The sequence below is a fragment of the Prionailurus viverrinus genome, chromosome E1 (assembly GCF_022837055.1).
Source record: "Prionailurus viverrinus isolate Anna chromosome E1, UM_Priviv_1.0, whole genome shotgun sequence".
Lineage (NCBI taxonomy): Eukaryota > Metazoa > Chordata > Mammalia > Carnivora > Felidae > Prionailurus > Prionailurus viverrinus.
The window spans coordinates 24,938,016-24,957,518 of record NC_062574.1 but is presented as its reverse complement, the minus strand read 5'-3'; the positions used below and the strand labels follow the sequence as shown (position 1 = coordinate 24,957,518).

Genomic DNA, 19,503 nt, shown 5'->3' with positions numbered 1-19,503 from the left:
TCAAGAGATTATTGTTACTTTCTCATTGTTACATTTTTTGGTACCCATCCAACTACTAACCAGGCCCGACCCTGTTTACCTTCTAAGATCAGACAAGATCAGGTGTGTTCAGGGTGGTATGGCCATAGACTTTTGGTACTTATTTGGATATAATTTTCTTTTTATCCTTCTCTAAATAATCTAAGATTATTTGGAGGTTTTTAGTAATTGTTTTCTTCTTTCTCCATTATTTCTATTCATTCCTCTCACCCCTGTTTGTTTTGGTACCTTCCCTTGTTGGAATCTTCCTCAATATTTGGTGCTTTTTGGCTGTTCATTTTTTAAAGGTCTATTCTATTGAAATATAATCTAGATATAATAAAATGCACAAATTTTAAGTATTCAGCTTAATAAGTTTTGACAAATGTTTCTCTTGTGTAATTGCCACCCCAGTCAAATATATAAAACATTTCCATCACCTCAGAAGAGTTGCCTCCTACCTCTTTGCAGTCTGTTCCCTACAGTCCCACCCACACACCCTTTACTTCATCATTGGTCAGCTACTAGTTGTCTTTGTCATCATAGCTAGTTTTGCCTCTGTAAGATATTGATATAATGTAGTCATACAGTGTATGTTCTTTTGTGTCTGATTTCTTTTGCTCAGTATCATTTTTGAGATTCATTTATGTTGTTGCATTAATCAGTAGTTTCTTTATGTTTATTGCAGATTACCATTCCTTGTATGGATATACCACATTTATTTTTTCACCAGTTTATGGACAAAGGAGTTGTTTCTAGTATTTTGGCAAGTTTATTTATTTTTGTTTAACTTTTTCATTTTTTTGAATGTTTATTTTGAGAGAGAGAGGAGAGAGAGCAAGCACAAGCAGGACAGGCATGGAGAGAGAGAGAATCCCAAGTAGGCTCCATGCTGTCAGCACAGAGCCCAATGAGAGGCTCAGTCTCACAAACTGTGAGCCGAAAACCTGAGTCAGAAAACAAGTGTCAGACGCTTAACCTACTGAGCCACCCAGGCACACTATTTCTTTATTTTTGAGAGAGACAGAGAGAGAGAGAGAGAGAGAGAGAGAGAGAGAGAGAGAGAGAGAGAATGAATGAGAATGGGTTGAGGAGGGGCAAAGAGAGGAAGAGAGAATCCCAAGTTGTCAAACCCATGAGGTTTCTCTCGCTACTATGAACGTTTATTGAATGTTAATCTATGTGCCAGGGACTCTTCAGTCTTTATTTTTTGGGTCCTTTCTGTCTTACACAAGACTGTAGACCAGTCCCTTTCTCTTGTCCTTTGGAGACTATAGTTTCTTGTTGTCCTTGTTTTAACTATTCCTATTCAGTATTCTTAGAGTATTTTCTCTTTGTCTGCAGATACTGTAAGCATTGATTTATGTGGTTTTGTCTCTGACTTATTGTGCTGCTTATTTGTGGTTTAAAAAATTTTTTTTTATTTTTTATTTTTTAAAATTTACATCCAAATTAGTTAGCACATAGTGAAACAATGATTTCATGAGTAGATTCCTTAATGCCCCTTACCCATTTAGCCCATCTTCCCTCCCACAAACCCTCCAGTAACCCTCAGTTTGTTCTCCATATTTATGAGTCTCTTCTGTTTTGTCCCCTCCCCGTTTTTATATTATTTTTATTTCCCTTCCCTTATGTTCATCTGTTTTGTCTCTTAAAGTCCTCATATGAGTAAAGTCATAGGATTTTTGTCTTTCTCTGACTGACTAATTTCACTTAGCATAATACCCTCTAGTTCCATCCACGTAGTTGCAAATGGCAAAATTTCATTCATTTTGATTGCCGAGTAATACTCCATTGTATATATATACCACATCCTCTTTATTCATTCATCCATCAATGGACATTTGGGCTCTTTCCATGCTTTGGCTATTGTTGATAGTGCTGCTATAAACATGGGGGTGCATGTGTCCCTTTGAAACAGCACACCTGTATCCTGTGGATCAATGCCTAGTAGTGCAATTGCTGGGTCGTAGGGTAGTTCTATTTTTAGCCTTTTGAGGAACCTCCATACTGTTTTCTAGAGTGGCTGCACCAGCTTGTATTCCCACCAACAATGCAAAAGAGATCCTCTTTCTCTGCATCCTCACCAACATCTGTTGTTGCCTGAGTTGTTACTGTTAGCCATTCTGACAGGTGTGAGGTGGTATCTCACTGTGGTTTTCATTTGCATTTCCCTGATGATGAGTGATGTGGAGCAGTTTTTCATGTGTCGGTTGGCCATCTGGATGTCTTCCTTGGAGAATTGTCCATTCATGTCTTTTGCCCATTTCTTCACTGGATTATTTGTGTTTTGGGTGTCAAGTTTGATAAGTTCTTTATAGATTTTGGATACTAACCCTTTATCTGTTATGTCATTTGCAAATATCGTCTCCCATTCCATCGGTTGCCTTTTAGTTTTGCTGATTGTTTCCTTTGCTGTGCAGAAGCTTTTTATTTTGATGAGGTCCCAGTAGTTCATTTTTACTTTTGTTTCCCTTGCCTCTGGAGACATGTTGAGTAAGAAGTTGCTGTGGCCAAGATCAAGGAGGTTTTTGCCTGCTTTCTCCTCGAGGATTTTGATGGCTTCCTGTCTTACATTTAGGACTTTCATCCATTTTCAGTTTCTTTTTGTGTATGGTGTAATAAAGTGGTCCAGGTTCATTCTTCTGCATGTTGCTGTCCAGTTTTCCCAGCACCACTTGCTGAAAAGACGGTCTTTATTCCATTGGATATTCTTTCCTGCTTTGTCAAAGATTAGTTGGCCATATGTTTGTGGGTCCATTTCTGGGTTCTCTATTCTGTTCCATTGATCTGAGTGCCTGTTCTTGTGCCAGTACCATACTGTCTTGATGGTTACAGCTTTGTAGTATAGCTTGAAGTCTGGGATTGTGATGCCTCCTGCTTTGGTTTTCTTTTTCAAGATTGCTTTGGCTATTTGGGGTCTTTTCTGGTTCCATACAAATTTTAGGATTATTTGTTCTAGCTCTGTGAAGAATGCTGGTGTTACTTTGATAGGGATCACATTGAATATGTAGATTGCTTTGGGTAGTATCGACATTTTAACAATATTCTTCCAATCTGTGAGCATGAAATATTTTTCCATTGTTTTGTGTCTTCTTCAGTTTCTTTCATAAGCTTTCTGTAGTTTTCAGTGTATATTTTTCACCTCTTTGGTTAGATTTATTCCTAGGTATTTTATGGTTTTTTTGTGCAACTGTAAGTGGGATCGATTCCTTGATTTCTCTTTCTGTCGCTTCATTGTTGGTGTATAGGAATGCAACCGATTTCTGTGCATTGATTTTGTATCCTGCAACTTTGCTGAATTCATGAATCAATTTTAGCAGCTTTTTGGTGGAATCTTTTGGGTTTTCCATATAGAGTATCATGTCATCTGAGAAGAGTGAAAGTTTGACCTCCTGGCCAATTTGGATGCCTTTTATTTCTTTGTGTTGTCTGATTGCAGAGGCTAAGCCTTCCAATACTGTGTTGAATAACAGTGGCGAGAGTGGACATCCCTGTCTTGTTCCTGACCTAAGGGAAAAGCTCTCAGTTTTGCCCCATTGAGGATGATACTAGTGTTGGGTCACTTGTATATGGCTTTTATGATCTCGAGGTATGCTCCTTCTATCCCTACTTTCTTGAGGGTTTTTATCAAGAAAGGATGCTGTATTTTGCCTAATGCTTTCTCTGTATCTATTGGGAGGATCATATGGTTCTTGTCCTTTCTTTTTTTTTTAAATTTTTTTTTTTTTTTCAACATTTATTTATTTTTGGGACAGAGAGAGACAGAGCATGAACGGGGGAGGGTCAGAGAGAGAGGGAGACACAGAATCGGAAACAGGCTCCAGGCTCCGAGCCATCAGCCCAGAGCCTGACGCGGGGCTCGAACTCACGGGCCGCGAGATCGTGACCTGGCTGAAGTCGGACGCTTAACCGACTGCGCCACCCAGGCGCCCCTGTCCTTTCTTTTATTGATGTGATGAACCATGTTAATTGTTTTGCAGATATTGAACCTACCCTGCATCCCAGGTATAAATCCCACTTGATCGTGGTGAATACTTTTTGTAATGTATTGTTGGATCTGGTTGGCTAATATCTTGTTGAGGATTTTTGCATCCATGTTCATCAGGGAAAGTGGTGTATAGTTCTCCTTTTTAGTGTGGTCTCTGTCTGGTTTTTGAATCAAGGTAATGCTGGCTTCATAGACTTTGGAAGTTTTCCTTCCATTTCTATTTTTTGGAAAAGTTTCAAGAGATTAGGTGTTAACTCTTCCTTAAATGTTTGGTAGAATTCCTCTGTAAAGCCATCTGGCCCTGGACTCTTGGTTTTTTTGCAGATTTTTGATTACTAATTTGATTTCCTTACCAGTTATGGATCTGTTCAAATTTTGTATTTCTTCCTGTTTCAGTTTTGGTAGTGTATATGTTTCTAGAAATTTGTCCATTTCTTCCAGATTACCCATTTTATTGGCATATAATTGCTCAAAATATTCTCTTATTATTGTTTTTATTTCTGTTGTGTTGGTTGTGATCTCTCCTCTTTCATTCTTGATTTTATTTATTTGGGTCCTTTCTCTTTTTGATCAAACTGCCTAGTAGTTTATCAATTTTGTTAATTCTTTCAAAGAACGAGCTTTTGGTTTCTTTGATCTGTTCTACTGTTTTTTTGGTTTCAATAGCATTAATTTCTGCTCTGATCTTTATTATTTCCAGCTTTATTATTTCTGCTGGTTTTGGGTTTTATTTGCTGTTCTTTTTCCAGCTCCTTAAGGCGTAAGGTTAGGTTGTGTATCTGAGATCTTTCTTCCTTCTTTAGGAAGGCCTGGATTGCTATATGCTTTCCTCTTATGACCGCCTTTGCTGCGTCCCAGAGGTTTTGGGTTGTGGTGTTATCATTTTCACTGACTTCCATATACTTTCGAATTTCCTCTTTAACTGCTTGGTTAGCCCATTCATTCTTTAGTAGGATGTTCTTTAGTCTCCAAGTATTTGTTACATTTCCAAATTTTTCTTGTGGTTAATTTCGAGTTTCATAGCATTGTGGTCTGAAAATATGTACGGTATGATCTCGATCTTTTTGTACTTACTTAGGGATGATTTGTGTCCCAGTATATGGTCTATTCTGGAGAACGTTCCATGTGGACTGGAGAAGAATGTATATTCTGCTGCTTTAGGATGAAATGTTCTGAATATATCTGTTAAGTCCATCTGGTCCAGTATGTCATTCAAAGCCATTGTTTCCTTATTGATTTTTTGATTAGATGATCTGTCCATTGCTGGAAATGGGGTGTTGAAGTCTACTATTATGGTGTTACTATCAATGAGTTTCTTTATGTTTGTGATTAATTGATTTATATATTTGGGTGCTTTCACCTTTGGCACATAAATTTTTACAATTGTTAGGTCTTCTTGTTGGACAGATCCCTTGATTATGGTATAATGTCCTTCTGCATCTTGATACAGTCTTTATTTTAAAGTCTAGATTGTCTGATATAAGTATGGCTACTCTGGCTTTCTCTTGTTGACCATTAGCATGATAGATGGTTTTCCATCCCCTTATTTTCAATCTGAAGGCATCTTTAGGTCTAAAGTGGGTCTCTTGTAAACAGCATATAAATGGATCTTGTTTTCTTATCCATTCTGTTACCCTATGTCTTTTGATTAGAGCATTGAGTCCATTGATGTTTAGAGTGAGTACTGAAAGACTCGAATTTATTGCCATTATGATGCTTGTAGAGTTGGAGTTTCTGGTGATGTTCTCTGGTCCTTTCTAATCTTTGTTGCTTTTGGTATTTATCTATCTATCTGTCTGTCTGTCTGTCTGTCTATCTATCTATATATCTTCTCTACCCTCAGAGAGTGCCCCTTAAAATTTCTTGCAGGGCTGATTTAGTGGTCACAGACTCCTTTAATTTTTGTGTGTCTGGGAAACTTTTTTCTTTTAATTTTTTTTTTTTCAACGTTTATTTATTTTTGGGACAGAGAGAGACAGAGCATGAACGGGGGAGGGGCAGAGAGAGAGGGAGACACAGAATCGGAAACAGGCTCCAGGCTCTGAGCCATCAGCCCAGAGCCCGACGCGGGGCTCGAACTCACGGACCGCGAGATCGTGACCTGGCTGAAGTCGGACGCTTAACCGACTGCGCCACCCAGGCGCCCCTGGGAAACTTTTTATTTCTCCTTCTATTTTGAATGACAGGCTTGCTAGATAAAGAATTCTTGGCCGCATATTTTTCTGATTTAGCACACTGAATATATCCTGCCACTCCTTTCTGGCCTGCCAAGTTTCTGGGGATAGGTCTGCTGCAAACCTGATCTGTCTTCCCTTGTATGTTAGGGACTTTTTTTCCCTTGCTGCTTTCATGATTCTCTCCTTGCCTGAGTATTTTGTGAATTTGACTATGATATGCCTTGATTTTCAGTTTTTGTTGAATCGAATGGGGGTCCTCTGTGCTTCCTTGATTTTGATATCTGTGTCTTTCCCCAGGCTAGGAAAGTTTTCTGCTATGATTTGCTCACATAAACCTTCTACTCCTATTTGTCTCTCTTCCTCTTCTGGGACCCCTATGATTCTGATGTTGTTCCTTTTTAGTGAGTCACTGATTTCTCTAATTCTTAAATTGTGCTCTTTTGCCTTAATCGCCCTCTTTTTTTCTGTTTCATTATTCTCTATAATTTTGTCCTCTATATCACTGATTCTCTGTTCTGCCTCATCCATCCTTGCCGCTGCTGCATCCATCCATGATTGCAGCTCAGTTATAGCATTTTTAATTTCATTCTGGTTATGTTTTACTTCTTTTTCCTGCAGAAAGGGATTCTAATCTATTTTTGACTCCAGCTAGTATTCTTATTATTGTGATTCTAAATTCTGGTTCAGACATCTTGCTTTTATTTGTGTTGGTTAAATGCCTGGCTGTCGTTTCTTTGTGCTCTTTCTTTTGGGGTGAATTCCTTCGTTTTGTCATTTTGAAGGGAGAAAAGGAATTAATGAGGTAGAAAAATTGAAATAAAGGAAATTAAAATTAAAAATTAAAAATACACACAGACACAAAAATCAAATAGATGATGCTAGATCTTAGGTGTGTTTTGGTCTGGGTGTTGAAAGTGGTTTGACAGATTAGAGAAAAAAAGGTCGGGGTGGGGGGAGAAAAAAAAGAAATCGTTTGAGAATTTGAAAAAATGAATACACTGAAGTAGACTAAAATGAGATGATGATACTAAAATAGAATTTGAAAAAATATACACAAAAGTAAAGAATATAGTAGAAAAAAATTAAAGAACAATATTTTTAGTATTTTTCTTTAAATTTTTTCTTCAATTTTAATTTTTTTCTTTAATTTTCTTTAATTAATTAATTTTCTTTATGATTTTAATTGCTACCTATATGCTGATGACTCTCCTCAAACCTCCTGAGTTTTACACTCATAATCGTAAAAACTCAATGAATTTCCCCAAGGTTCTTCACATGCTGTATATCCTTACCAGAATTTATCATGTTTTCTTCCTCACTTACTTTTTTTCTTACATTCCCTTTCTGCATGGAAATGCCATCTTACAAGTTTCCCTGACTAGAATACTGAGTAGTATTCTAGATAGCTTCTCACTCAGGCTTCAAGTTCTACTGACTTCCTTGTACACATTTCCCAGATTTAGCTTCTCCTTTTCTTGTATTAGCAGTCTACTTTTTGCTTCTTTACACTACTAGCAGAATAAACTGTCTGAATTGTATCTATGTCCTGTTTCTTATCTGCCAGGAGTTTGTATCTGAATTGAATGTGACCATATCCCTTCCTTATTATGACAGAGCAAAATTTTTATGCCTTGGTCAAATGACCGCCTATGTAGGTCTGTCATTTACTGCCCCTGCCTTGTTTATTTTGTTCTAGTAACATAGAATTCTCCATACATTCCATACATCATTGTACTTTGAAACAAACTGTTATCTCTGCCTGACATGCCTTTGTTCCTTTGGCTTTGGTTAGCCTTTAAATTTTTATGTAATCATTCTCTCTGTCCAGTCTTCTTTTCCTCCAGCTTGGGCTAAATCTACCATTTCTCTGCCTCCATTATGATCCTTGAACTGACTGTGTAATATTAAAGGGTATTTTTCTTGTCCTTGTAGACAGATATTGTTCTATTCAGTGAAAAAAGTCTGCAATGCCTAAAATAAAGTAATGACTCTAATTTTTTTGATAGTGGGGGCCTAAAAATGTTAGGTTGTTAGGGTGCCTGGGTGGCTCAGTTGGTTAAGCATCCAAATCTTGATTTCGGCCCAGGTCATAATCTCACAGTTCATGAGATTTAGCCCCACATCGAGCTCTGTGCCGACAGGGTGGAGCCTGCTTGGGATTCTGTCTCTCTGTCTCTCTCTGTCCCTCCCTTGCTCTCTCTCTCTGAAAAATAAACATTTTTTTTAAAAAAAGGAAAGAAAATAAAATGTTAGTTTGTTAAAATAATTATTTATAGAAGATTACTTTCTTCATAAATGATGACAAAATTTAAGCTAAATTTGGGATCTGTCCTTCACATGGATAGATAAGTGCTGAAGAAGTACAGATAATATAATTTTTATCCCAAAGGAAATGAATGCATTGCTGCTGAAAACATATTATTTGCAGAATCTAATGCCATTTAGATTATCAGCTAATTTGAAATACTTGTTACCTCTTCCTTGCCCCTGCCTAAAATTTGTATGTTTACTATTCTGTTGTTGGAAAGTAGTAGGTCAACAATTTTCCCATTTATTTTCTTTGTTAGATTGGAAAGTATTGGAATTATGACAAAATATCTTTGGCTTTGTCATACTTATCTGGAAAGAGAAATGATATTTTTATTAGGAATAATATTTTGTAATATTTTATTAGGAATAATATTTTATTAGGAGTAATATTTATATTTTTTAGGGCCAGTTTTTATTTGGAATTTGGTTGGAAAAATGTAAAGATTTCTTTAATTTGATTTAAAAAAAATTGTATAGTTGACATATAATATTATATTAGTTTCAGGTATATAACATAGTGATTCAATGTTTATATACATAATGAAGGGTGCCTGGGTGGCTCAGTTGGTTAAGTGTCCAACTTCAGGTCAGATCATGATCTCACGGTTTGTGGGTTCCAGCCCGTGTCGGGCCCTATGCTGACAGCTCAGAGCCTGGAGCCTGCTTCGCATTCCGTATCTCTCTCACTGCCCCTACTCTACTTGTGCTCTGTCTCTCTCAAAAATAAATAAACATTAAAAAAATTGAAAAAACTATATATATATACATAATGAAATGGTTGTCACCTGTCACCATACTAAGTTAATACACTATTATTGACTATATTCCCAATGCTGTACTTTACATCCCTGTAATTTATTTATTTTATAACTGGGAGTTTGTACCTCTTTATCTCCTTCACCTATGTTGTCCATCACCTCATCCCTTCTTTCTTCTCAGGCTATCACCAGTTTTTTCTCTGTATTTATGAGTCTGTTTCTGTTTTTTTAGATTCCACATATAAGTGAAATCATACAGGATTTGTCTTTCCCTGTCAGACTTATTTCACTTAGGATAATACTGTCTGAGGCCATTCATGTTGTTGCCAGTGGCAGGATTTCATTTTTTTTATGGATGAGTAATATTCCACATTATATATCTAGATATATCTATACCGTATCTTCTTTATCCATTTATCAGTTCGTGGACACTTAGGGTTGCTTCCATAATTTGGCTATTGTAAATAATGCTGCAGCGAACATAGGGGCACATCTGTCTTTTCAAATTAGTGTTTTTGTTTTCTTTGGATAAATGCTCAGAAGGGGGGGTGGGGGCAAATACTCAGAAGCGGACTGCTGAATTGTATGTTATTTCTATTTTTAATTTTTTGAGGAACCTCTATACTGTTTTCCATTGTGGCTGCATCAGTTTACCTTCCCACCAACAATGCACAAGGATTCCCTTTTTTCCACATCCTTGCCAACACTTATTTTGAAAAAATGAAGATTTTGAAAGACTTCTTTTTTCTTCTGGTTTCTTACCCTCTTCAATTTCTGGATTACAGTTACCGACGTAGAGCTGAAACGACTGAAAGATGCCTTCAAGAGGACCTGTGGACTCTCATACTATATGGGCCAACACTGCTTCATCAGGGAGGTGCTTGGGGATGGAGTGCCTCCAAAAGTTGCTGAGGTAATCTTTATATTCTAGGTTTTCCTTTGAGATAGTTACCCACCAGCCTGAGTTCCTAAGGAGCCTTCTGGCCTTAACATGTATAATCTTCCTCACAGTTATTTTTCTTGCCAAGTAGGTAAACAGGTATTTTTATTTTATTTTTATTTTATTTTATTTTATTTTATTTTATTTTATTTTATTTTATTTTATTTTATTTTATTATTATTATTTTTTTTCAACGTTTATTTATTTTTGGGACAGAGAGAGACAAAGCATGAACAGGGGAGGGGCAGAGAGAGAGGGAGACAGAATCGGAAACAGGCTCCAGGCCCTGAGCCATCAGCCCAGAGCCCAACGCGGGGCTCGAACTCACGGATCGCGAGATCGTGACCTGGCTGAAGTCGGACGCTTAACCGACTGCGCCACCCAGGCGCCCCTATTTTATTTTATTTTATTTTATTTTATTTTATATTTTATTTTTTTTATATTTCATTTCATTATTTCATTTTTTATTATTTAAATTCAAGTTAGTTAACATATAGTGTAGTCTTGGTTTTGGGAGTGGGACCCAATGATTCATCTCTTACATATGACACCCAGTACTCATTCCTAAAAGTCCCATCCTTAATGACCATCACTCCTTTAACCCATCCCCCCACACACCTCCCCTCCAGCAACACTCACTTCTCTGTATTTAAGAGTCTCTCAAAGGTTTACCTCCCTTTATCTTAAAGCAAGTCTTATTTTAGATGTCAGTATAATTGTGTTTTTAGAGGCCATAGGGGCGTAACACAGATCTGCAGTTGTACTTTTATATTTTTGAGTTTTAATAGCCACTGATTATAATCATGGGACCATTTGTATGACTGGCTTCTTATTCTTATAAACTTTGTTACTCTGACATAAATTTTATGTTGGGAATATGTTTTATAAATTTTGTGTTAAAGAAAACCTTTCCATTTTAGTAAAACCTAATTAAATTAATTGTATAAAATTAAGTGTTGGGGCACCTGGGTGGCTCAGTTGGTTGAGCGTCCAAATTCGGCTCAGGTCATTATCTCGCAGTCTGTGGGTTCGAGCCCCGCGTTGGGCTCTGTGCTCAGAGCCTGGAGCCTGCTTCAGATTCTGTGTCTCTCTCTCCTGCCCCTCTCCCACTTGTGCTTTGTCTCTCTCTCTCAAAAGTAAGTAAACATTAGGAAAAAAAAAAATTAAAATTAAGTGTTATAAATGAAATGCTAGGTCACTGGAACCTGTAAAGGCTTATTTAATTTCTACCAAAAATTTTACGTAGAGGTAAAATGTGCTAAGTTGATATAAATATACTCTTTCTAAAAATAGTTAATTATTTTATAGCTATAGACACAGATATGCACTATGTTATTCTGAATATGAAATGACAATAAAACACTGAAACTGTTAATAAAACACTGAAAATTATAGTTATTTTAGGCTTGGTATATGGTTCTTTATGGTTCTTTATAATATACCAAAACAGATCAGTTAAAATTTTAGCTGATTTTTTTTCTTACTCTCTTTTAATAGCACCTGCATCTTCCTCCCATGTTCTGCTATTGGACAGGCAATTCATGCATCCTATGTTTTGGAGGAATCTGTCCTTCCTGGGATGTCAGGCTACTTGGTTGCCTCTGACAGGCTCAAGAAATGTTGTATGATAGTTTATCTGGCTTTTTCTGTTTTTTTTTTTTTTTTTTTTTAATTTTTTTTTTCCAACGTTTATTTATTTTTGGGACAGAGAGAGACAGAGCATGAACGGGGGAGGGGCAGAGAGAGAGGGAGACACAGAATCGGAAACAGGCTCCAGGCTCTGAGCCATCAGCCCAGAGCCCGACGCGGGGCTCGAACTCCCGGACCGCGAGATCGTGACCTGGCTGAAGTCGGACGCTTAACCGACTGCGCCACCCAGGCGCCCCTGGCTTTTTCTGTTTTTTAAGTTAGGAGTAACTCTCTTTCAGACTTTGTACATATAAGGTGGAAGTGGAACTCCTTGCAACATCATTTTTATGTAAATATTCCATAAATTTCATTCCACCCAAAACTGTTTCAGGGATCTTGCCTCTGTCCTTTGGACTCTGTTGAGAGTCATCACTGGCTAGAATAATTAAGGTAGTTATTTTACAAGAATGATCTTAATTTTAAATTGTAAACAATTTGTAAACAATGATAGTGTCAGGTTTCAGTTTCATTGTAGTTAATGCCTTTTGGTGTAAACTCTAGCACTGTATTAAACACATATAAATTCTATAAATGCTTTTAGTGATGATGTTAGCTTTTTTTGCCCTAATTTACTGACATAGGCTTATTTTAAGTGAGGACAGGTACTATTAGCATGTGTATATTGATTAGTATTATAGTATATTGTGTATGTTGTAAAGTATGATAAGGAACTAAGTACTTTATCTTTAATTAGTCCCTGGTATTTTCTCAGAAAATGAAGTCTTTATAATAGTTTCTCACATTGTAATCTCAAAAGGATGAGTGAACCCCAAAAAGCTCAGAAAGAACTTAAAAAAGCTGAGTTCTGGAATAGTTTTAACATTTATATAAAATGAGCTTATGTTTTATTTTAGCCATCTCTCTGAGATAGGTGTGTTAGTAGATAGATTTCATCAGCTTTTGTGTGTTTGGGAAAGGGAGAGAATTTTATTAGTATAATTCATATTTGCAGAGTAATTTATTGAAGGAGAAATGGCACATTTTAAATAAAATGGATGTGAATTTCCCATTCAAAATTCAAGTTTTGAAGCTTGGGTTTAGTCTTAGTAGGTAGACTCAGAGTGGAGGATCTGTATTCTACAGCTGCAGAGAAATAAGTTAAATGATAGGATTTATAAATGAAGTGATGTCCTTTGTGAGATCTTTCTTACAATCCTATGGAGAAGTTTGGCCTTAAATTTGGGTGAAGAGGGTACTCTTGGTGAGATTCTGAAGTTAATGTTTTGAGGCACAACAGCATTATTTTAATGTCAGTATCTCTATAAGAAAAGCCCCAGGAACCATTTAAGCTGCTAATTGTGGGTGGGGAGAGAAGTTCATTTCCTAGTTAATCAGTGTTTTTCTTTAAAGGAAATGTAATATATTTTTTAAGAGCAAGGGGAGGTGTTTTTTTTTTTTCTCTTTCTTTTTAATTTTTTTTTGAGAGAGAGTGAGCTTGTGTATGCGACAAGGGAGAGGCAGAGAGAGGGAGAGACTGTTAGGCAGGCTCCACACCTATGGTAGAGTCGGGGGCATGCAATACAGCTTGATCTCATGACCCTGAGATCATGACCTAAGCTGAAATCAAGAGTCAATCAAGAGTCAAAGCTTAACTGATTAAGCCACCTAGGCACCCCAAGGGGAGATATTTTTAGAATCTTAGTGCAAAAGGACGTTAAACTTAAAAAGACAATAACTTTAGTCCTTAATATGTTAATTAAGGAGCCAAGGTAAGTTTCTAAATTATTTTCTAGAAGAGAGAAGCTGTATATTTTTAGAGCAAAAGAGATTTATTTAGAACTGAATTCCCATTTTTTTTTACCTTCTCTGAAGACTTGCTATGATAAATTTCAAGACATTTTGGATTAAGAGTAAAACTCATGACAGTTTACAGTTTTTAGAATTTAAGCTTTGATTTCATTAGTCTCTTGTTTCTAGGATAGATTAGTGTAATTAAATATTTTGATGCAATTCTGACCTTGCTAATAGTAGTAACCACATATTATTTGAATAGAATATTAAATGAATAAAATTTGAGGGGATTGAGAAAACAAAGTAAAAATGAAGTACATGGTAAGTAAATGAAAGATGTATAATACTTGAATTTGGCCTTTTTGGAAGCAAAGTCACTAGTTCTTAATAAACCAGTGCTTATATTTTCTTTAGGGAATCACCCATCCCCCAACTCCTATTCTCCCAAAGAAATTCTAATAACAAAATATTTCCATGTAGTATTAATTTGTAATCATTTCCTATTGTTTTCACATTCACTTAAAAGTAGTTCTCACCATTTTAATGAATTTAAAGTGTTTCCAGTTAAAAGAAATCATTACTCCTTAATGATTTCTTTTAACTGGAAACTCTTAAATTTCTATTTTAGGATTGATTTCAACTCTGGATGACTGGATAGTATAGTAATACCATTCCACCTTTCTCCTTATAGCTCCCTTCGACAGTTTTAGCCTACATTGTTTTACTCTGATTCCTTATAGGTATTAAAGCCTGCCTCTATCTACTATGTAGCACAACATTTTATGAAATAATGGCTTGTTTGCTAATTATTCACTTAAATCTTGTCTCTCAACTAAGTTATGATTCTTGATGGGCAGACTTTATGGCTTTTAAAAAATATGTCCCAGAGTGCTGTGCATAGTGTAAACTTAATGAGTATTTGATTTGTTAATGATTTTTAAAAAATATTTATGTTATTCTGCAAAATCTTATTACAACAATGACTAGGAAACCAATATTTGTGAAGTCAGCTTTGCTAACTTTTGCAGTCTTTGAACATTTAACTTTTTCCAGATTAGAGGAAAATACACATTTTAAGTGAAAGCAATCTTAGAGCCTGGTGTATTTTCAGACACAGTGGTCAACATGTGAAAACAGTTGATCAGTAGGATATTTTTCCATTAGAGGTGGTAAGTTTATACTGAAGTATTCATATTGGGACTAGGGACATGTATTTACTAGATAGTCTAGGTTTAGGGGGACTGACCACAGAATTATGATTAGTGTTTTCTTGTTTTGATATTAGTTGATCTGTATTTTTATTATATCCCTTTATGTTGGATTTTCTTAAATGATGAAAACAACTTCCTTGACAACTCAAAGTTATTGTCAGCATTTGATGCTACTCATCATTGACTGTTGTAATATACTGACATAACTAATGTATTTATATCCACCAGAGAAGAATAGCTAATGTTTTCATTTGTTATGGTAAATTCTGATCTTGACATTATAGCTGACAGGAGAACACTAAGCAGGATTCTGGTTTTAAAATCTTTCTCTGTAGCTAGAATCTGTAAAACGTTTGTTTACTAGAGTTTAACTGCATCACTTTTTGTTCACAGTGTAATTATGCTGGTTCTTAAATTTCATTGTTTTTCAAGATTTCGATATTTCTGGACAGAAAAGATTCCAAGGATTCTGTTAGATGAAAATATTGACAGAATATTTCACTCTCTTGTAAACATACATATGGACTTTAAAAAAATGTGCATTATTGTCTTTTTGGTTCTTAACTGCCAAATTTTATCTAGAGTGATTTTTTAAAAAATGTTTATTTATTTTTGAGAGAGACAGAGAGACAGAGAGACAGAGACAGATAGGCAGACAGCTGGGGAGGGGCAGAGAGAGAGGGAGACAGAATCCCAAGCAGGCTTCTTGTTGTCAGCATGGGGCTCGAACTCATCAACCACGAGGTCATGACCTGAGCCAAAATCAAGAGTCAGACGCTTAACCTACTGAACCACCCAGACACCCCTATCCTAGAGTGATTTTTAAACAGCTTCATAAACTTTTGAAAAACAGAGGTTAAAGTAGAGAAGCTGATATGTCATTGAGCATAATGGAACTAGTGAACTTCTTATCTAAAATATTACATCAAGTACATTACACAAATTATGAATTTCTAAGTGGTATTACATCTGTCATTGAAATTATTTATACTGATACTGAAAAATACTCTTAGAGACATTAACTTATACATAATCATTTACTTGAATTGGTTTATTAACTGAGCTACTGACATGACTGGTGTAGGAGATGACAAAAATAATTAATATCCTGTTTAAGTCGGTCTTGATCAACACATCTCTCCAATAGCATGTTCCTTAATTGGCATTATAGGGTAAAGTAAGGTAGATTTAATTTATAACCATGTTCAAAACTGCTACAGTTTAGCTGGTGAGATTTAGCTAAGTTTGACTATAGAAACATAAAATTCATATAAAAATTCTAAATGATAGGGAAAGCAACTAATATTGCTAAACTTGGGTGAATGTAGAGGGCAGACATCTGAATTCTTACCTTTTCCCCTTTCTCCCCATGCCCATAGGTGGAATAAACATAACTTTCTTTTATTGAGTACCTACCTAATAAATTTCTGTTTGTCGCAGAAATGGAACTATTTTGTTTGCCTTGCGTATGGTAGTTACTATCTTTTGAGTCTGTCATCTTTGACTAGTGCGAGTTATTACATTCAGTATTTAGATTAAAATGTAGGGAAAAGAGTTACAAATACAGTTGGACTTTTATATTTATTTTTGTCATTAAGTGATAAATGTGAGAATCCTTTCTTAATGTGCTTTTAAATGTAATACCTTGATACTTTTTCTGAGTAGCTGCTTGAGAATATGAAGAGGAAAAAATTTGTGTTTTGAGTCATTTATACTTAGAGCTTTAGGATGCATGTTTTCCTATCCTCTTCTTAAAGTTATAAGAATATCCTGCAGCACCTTTCTAAGAATCTGAGATATTACCCAAATAATATGCTATTATGAAAAATGACAGACTTTAAAAAATTGTTAGCTTTGTAATGGTTAACATTGCAGATTATATACATTATAATTTAAAATAAAAATTTATAAGCAATGCACATGTATAAGCAATATAACTACATATATTGTAGCTTCAAATATTATGTAAAATATAATAAAAGTTAGGATTTTTGGATTAATTTTGTAGTTAAGGGACATTTCAGCCAATTTTAGGATTTTCAAGGATATATTCTCAGAAATAAATGGTATAAGAAACAGTGTATCCTCCTATGTGTATGCAAACTAGTATAGGAGGGCAAATTATTGAAAAATGTTTTTATATTTAGCTAGAAAGGAAGTCTTTACTACAATCCATCCTTTTTTTTATAGCATTTTTCTTTAGTAGGAATCTTTCATTTATACACATTATCTAAACTAGATATTTATTGTAAAATGCCTGTGATTTTTTGTGAAAACATAAAAGTTCTTTGAACTTTGGACAGCATATAATAATAAATGGGTTACAGTACATACAGTAAAAAGTATTGCTTTATTTTCTTCCCATATTAACTTTTCTCAATAATACACATTTAAAAATTATTCTATGGGAGGGGCACCTGGGTGGCTCAGTCAGTTGAGCATCTGACTCTTGATTTTGGCTCAGGTCATGATCCCAAGCTCATGGGATTAAGCCCCATGTTGGGCTCCAAGCTGAGCATGGAGCCTGCTGTGGATTCTCCCTCTCACTCTCTCTGTCTCTCTGTCTCTGTCTCTCCCCCGCTACTCCCCCATCCCTGGGTTGTGTGTGATCTCTCTCTTAAAAAAGAGGGGGGGTGTGCTTGGAACATTCGACTTTGGCTCAGGTCATGATTTCATGGTTCGTGTCAAGCTCTGTGCTGACAGCTCAGAGCCTGGAGCCTGCTTCAGATTCTCTCATCTCTCACTCTCTTTGTTCCTCTCCTACTCGCACTTTGTCTCTCTCTCAAAAAATAAACATTAAAAAATTAAAAAAAAATTAATCCACGGGATTAAGTTATTTATTTAGTAATCTCTATACCCAGTGTGTGGCTTGAATTTATCAACGCTGAGATCAAGAGTCTCATACTCCCAACTGAGCCAGACAGGTGCCTTTTTTTTTGTTTGTTTTACATTTTTTTCATTTCCGTGGGAGTAAGTTTTAAAGAAACGTAGTCCTGTATTTTTAGCTGCTAAAGTTAGATCATTGAAGTTTTTAATTCTTATTTTTTTTTCCAGAGGTGATTAATAAAATATATTTCTTCATTGTGCAGTTTTTCTGTGACATTCTTCCTTTTAAAATAAGCGGGGGTGCCTGGGTGGTTTCGTCAGTTAAGCATCTGACTCTTGATCTCGGCTCAGGTCATGAGCTCACAGTTCCTGAGATTGAGCCCCTTGTTGGGTTCTGCTGTGACAGCATGGAGCCTGCTTGGGATTCTTTCTCTTCCTCTCTCTCTGCCCCTCCTTTCCTCCCCTCACCCCAAATAAATAAGTAGACTTAAAAAAACACAGAAGCATATTAAAAATATCTGTTCTAGACATCATAAATATAGTAAGATGTTTTCACAATGAGGATTTTCTTTTTACTACTTTGTAAAATTATATTTGATGACTCGGCAATAAAATGGAAGATCTATTGATACATGCAAAAACATGAATGAATCTCAAAATCATTGTGTTAAGTGAAAGAACCCAAATAAAAATAGAACACATGCTTATTATTTCATTCATATAAAATTCTAGAAATTGCAAAGTTATCCTGAAAGGAAGCTTACTGGGTGTTGTTGGTACAGGGGGAAGAAGAGGGAGAGATAGATTATATGCAGACATTAGGACACTTTTGAAGTGATAAAAATGTTATGTTCTCAGTGTGGTGATGATTTCAGTGGTATGACATGGCATCACAAAACTGGTTAGTTTGTATACTTTAAATATGTGCAGTTTGAAAACTGGGACTAGGGCTGCCTTGGTGGCTCAGTCAGTTAAGTGTCCGACTTTGGCTCAGGTCATGATCTTGCGGTCCATGAGTTCGAGCCCTTCGGTGTTGACAGCTCAGAGCCTGGAGCTTGCTTTGGATTCTGTGTCTCCCTCTCTCTCTGCCCCTCCCCTGCTCATGCTCTAGCTCTCTCAAAAATAAATAAACATTAAAAAAAAATAAAAAAATAAAATGGAACTAATAAAAAATATATGCAGTTTATTATACTTCAGTTATCCCTCAAAAACTTTGTAAAATATTTAATTGGATGTACATTTTGTGTTTTTCAGGAAGAACACTTATACTACTTGGAAAAGTGAGCCTGAAATATAAAAATTGACTATTGATAAAATGTATCATTTCCTTTTCAGTCTTTGTTAAATATTTGGGCTTTAGTTCTAACTTTATTAATTTACTTCAGGGTCTTTTCCTAGTCATTTAAGTTCTGAGGCAAAAGAACCTCCAAACTTTTGATCAGAATTGTTGTCAGAATTAGGAATATGACCAGCTTGATTGTAATTAGAGAAGTTAGAAGTACCATTAAATTTATGATGTTTTAGTGGCCTTTGAAATCAGCCTGGAATGGAGGGGAAAGGATGTAGGCTAGGTTAGGCTGGGAAAGTTGGGGCAGTGAAAAGAAAGGAATTCTCAATGATAAATTTGGGATTCTGCCTTTTCTCTCCTGATCCGAAGGTATGGATTAAATTGCACTTTGAGAAACTTGAAGTTAAAGCAAGGAAATTCCAGAATGAGATCATTAAAAATAGAAGATCCAGGATAATCAGTTTCCAAGAAAAGTATGCATAATAAAGTAGGACAAGGAGCCAGTTGTGAGGGCAAGGATGCAGTTTTAGGAATATGGATTAAGGTGTGAAAACAGCAAAGAAA

At 35.8% G+C, this 19,503-nt stretch overlaps 1 protein-coding gene across 2 annotated transcripts in view; it reads left to right on the top strand.

Annotated features, from left to right (window-relative positions):
- USP32 (ubiquitin specific peptidase 32) overlaps positions 1-19,503 on the top strand; it is a 243,099-nt gene that overhangs the window by 62,272 nt on the left and 161,324 nt on the right. For both annotated transcript variants that reach the window (XM_047832929.1, XM_047832928.1), the window contains exon 2: positions 10,040-10,167. In XM_047832929.1, the coding sequence (XP_047688885.1) occupies positions 10,040-10,167 (128 nt within the window). The remainder of the gene's footprint in view (positions 1-10,039; positions 10,168-19,503) is intronic.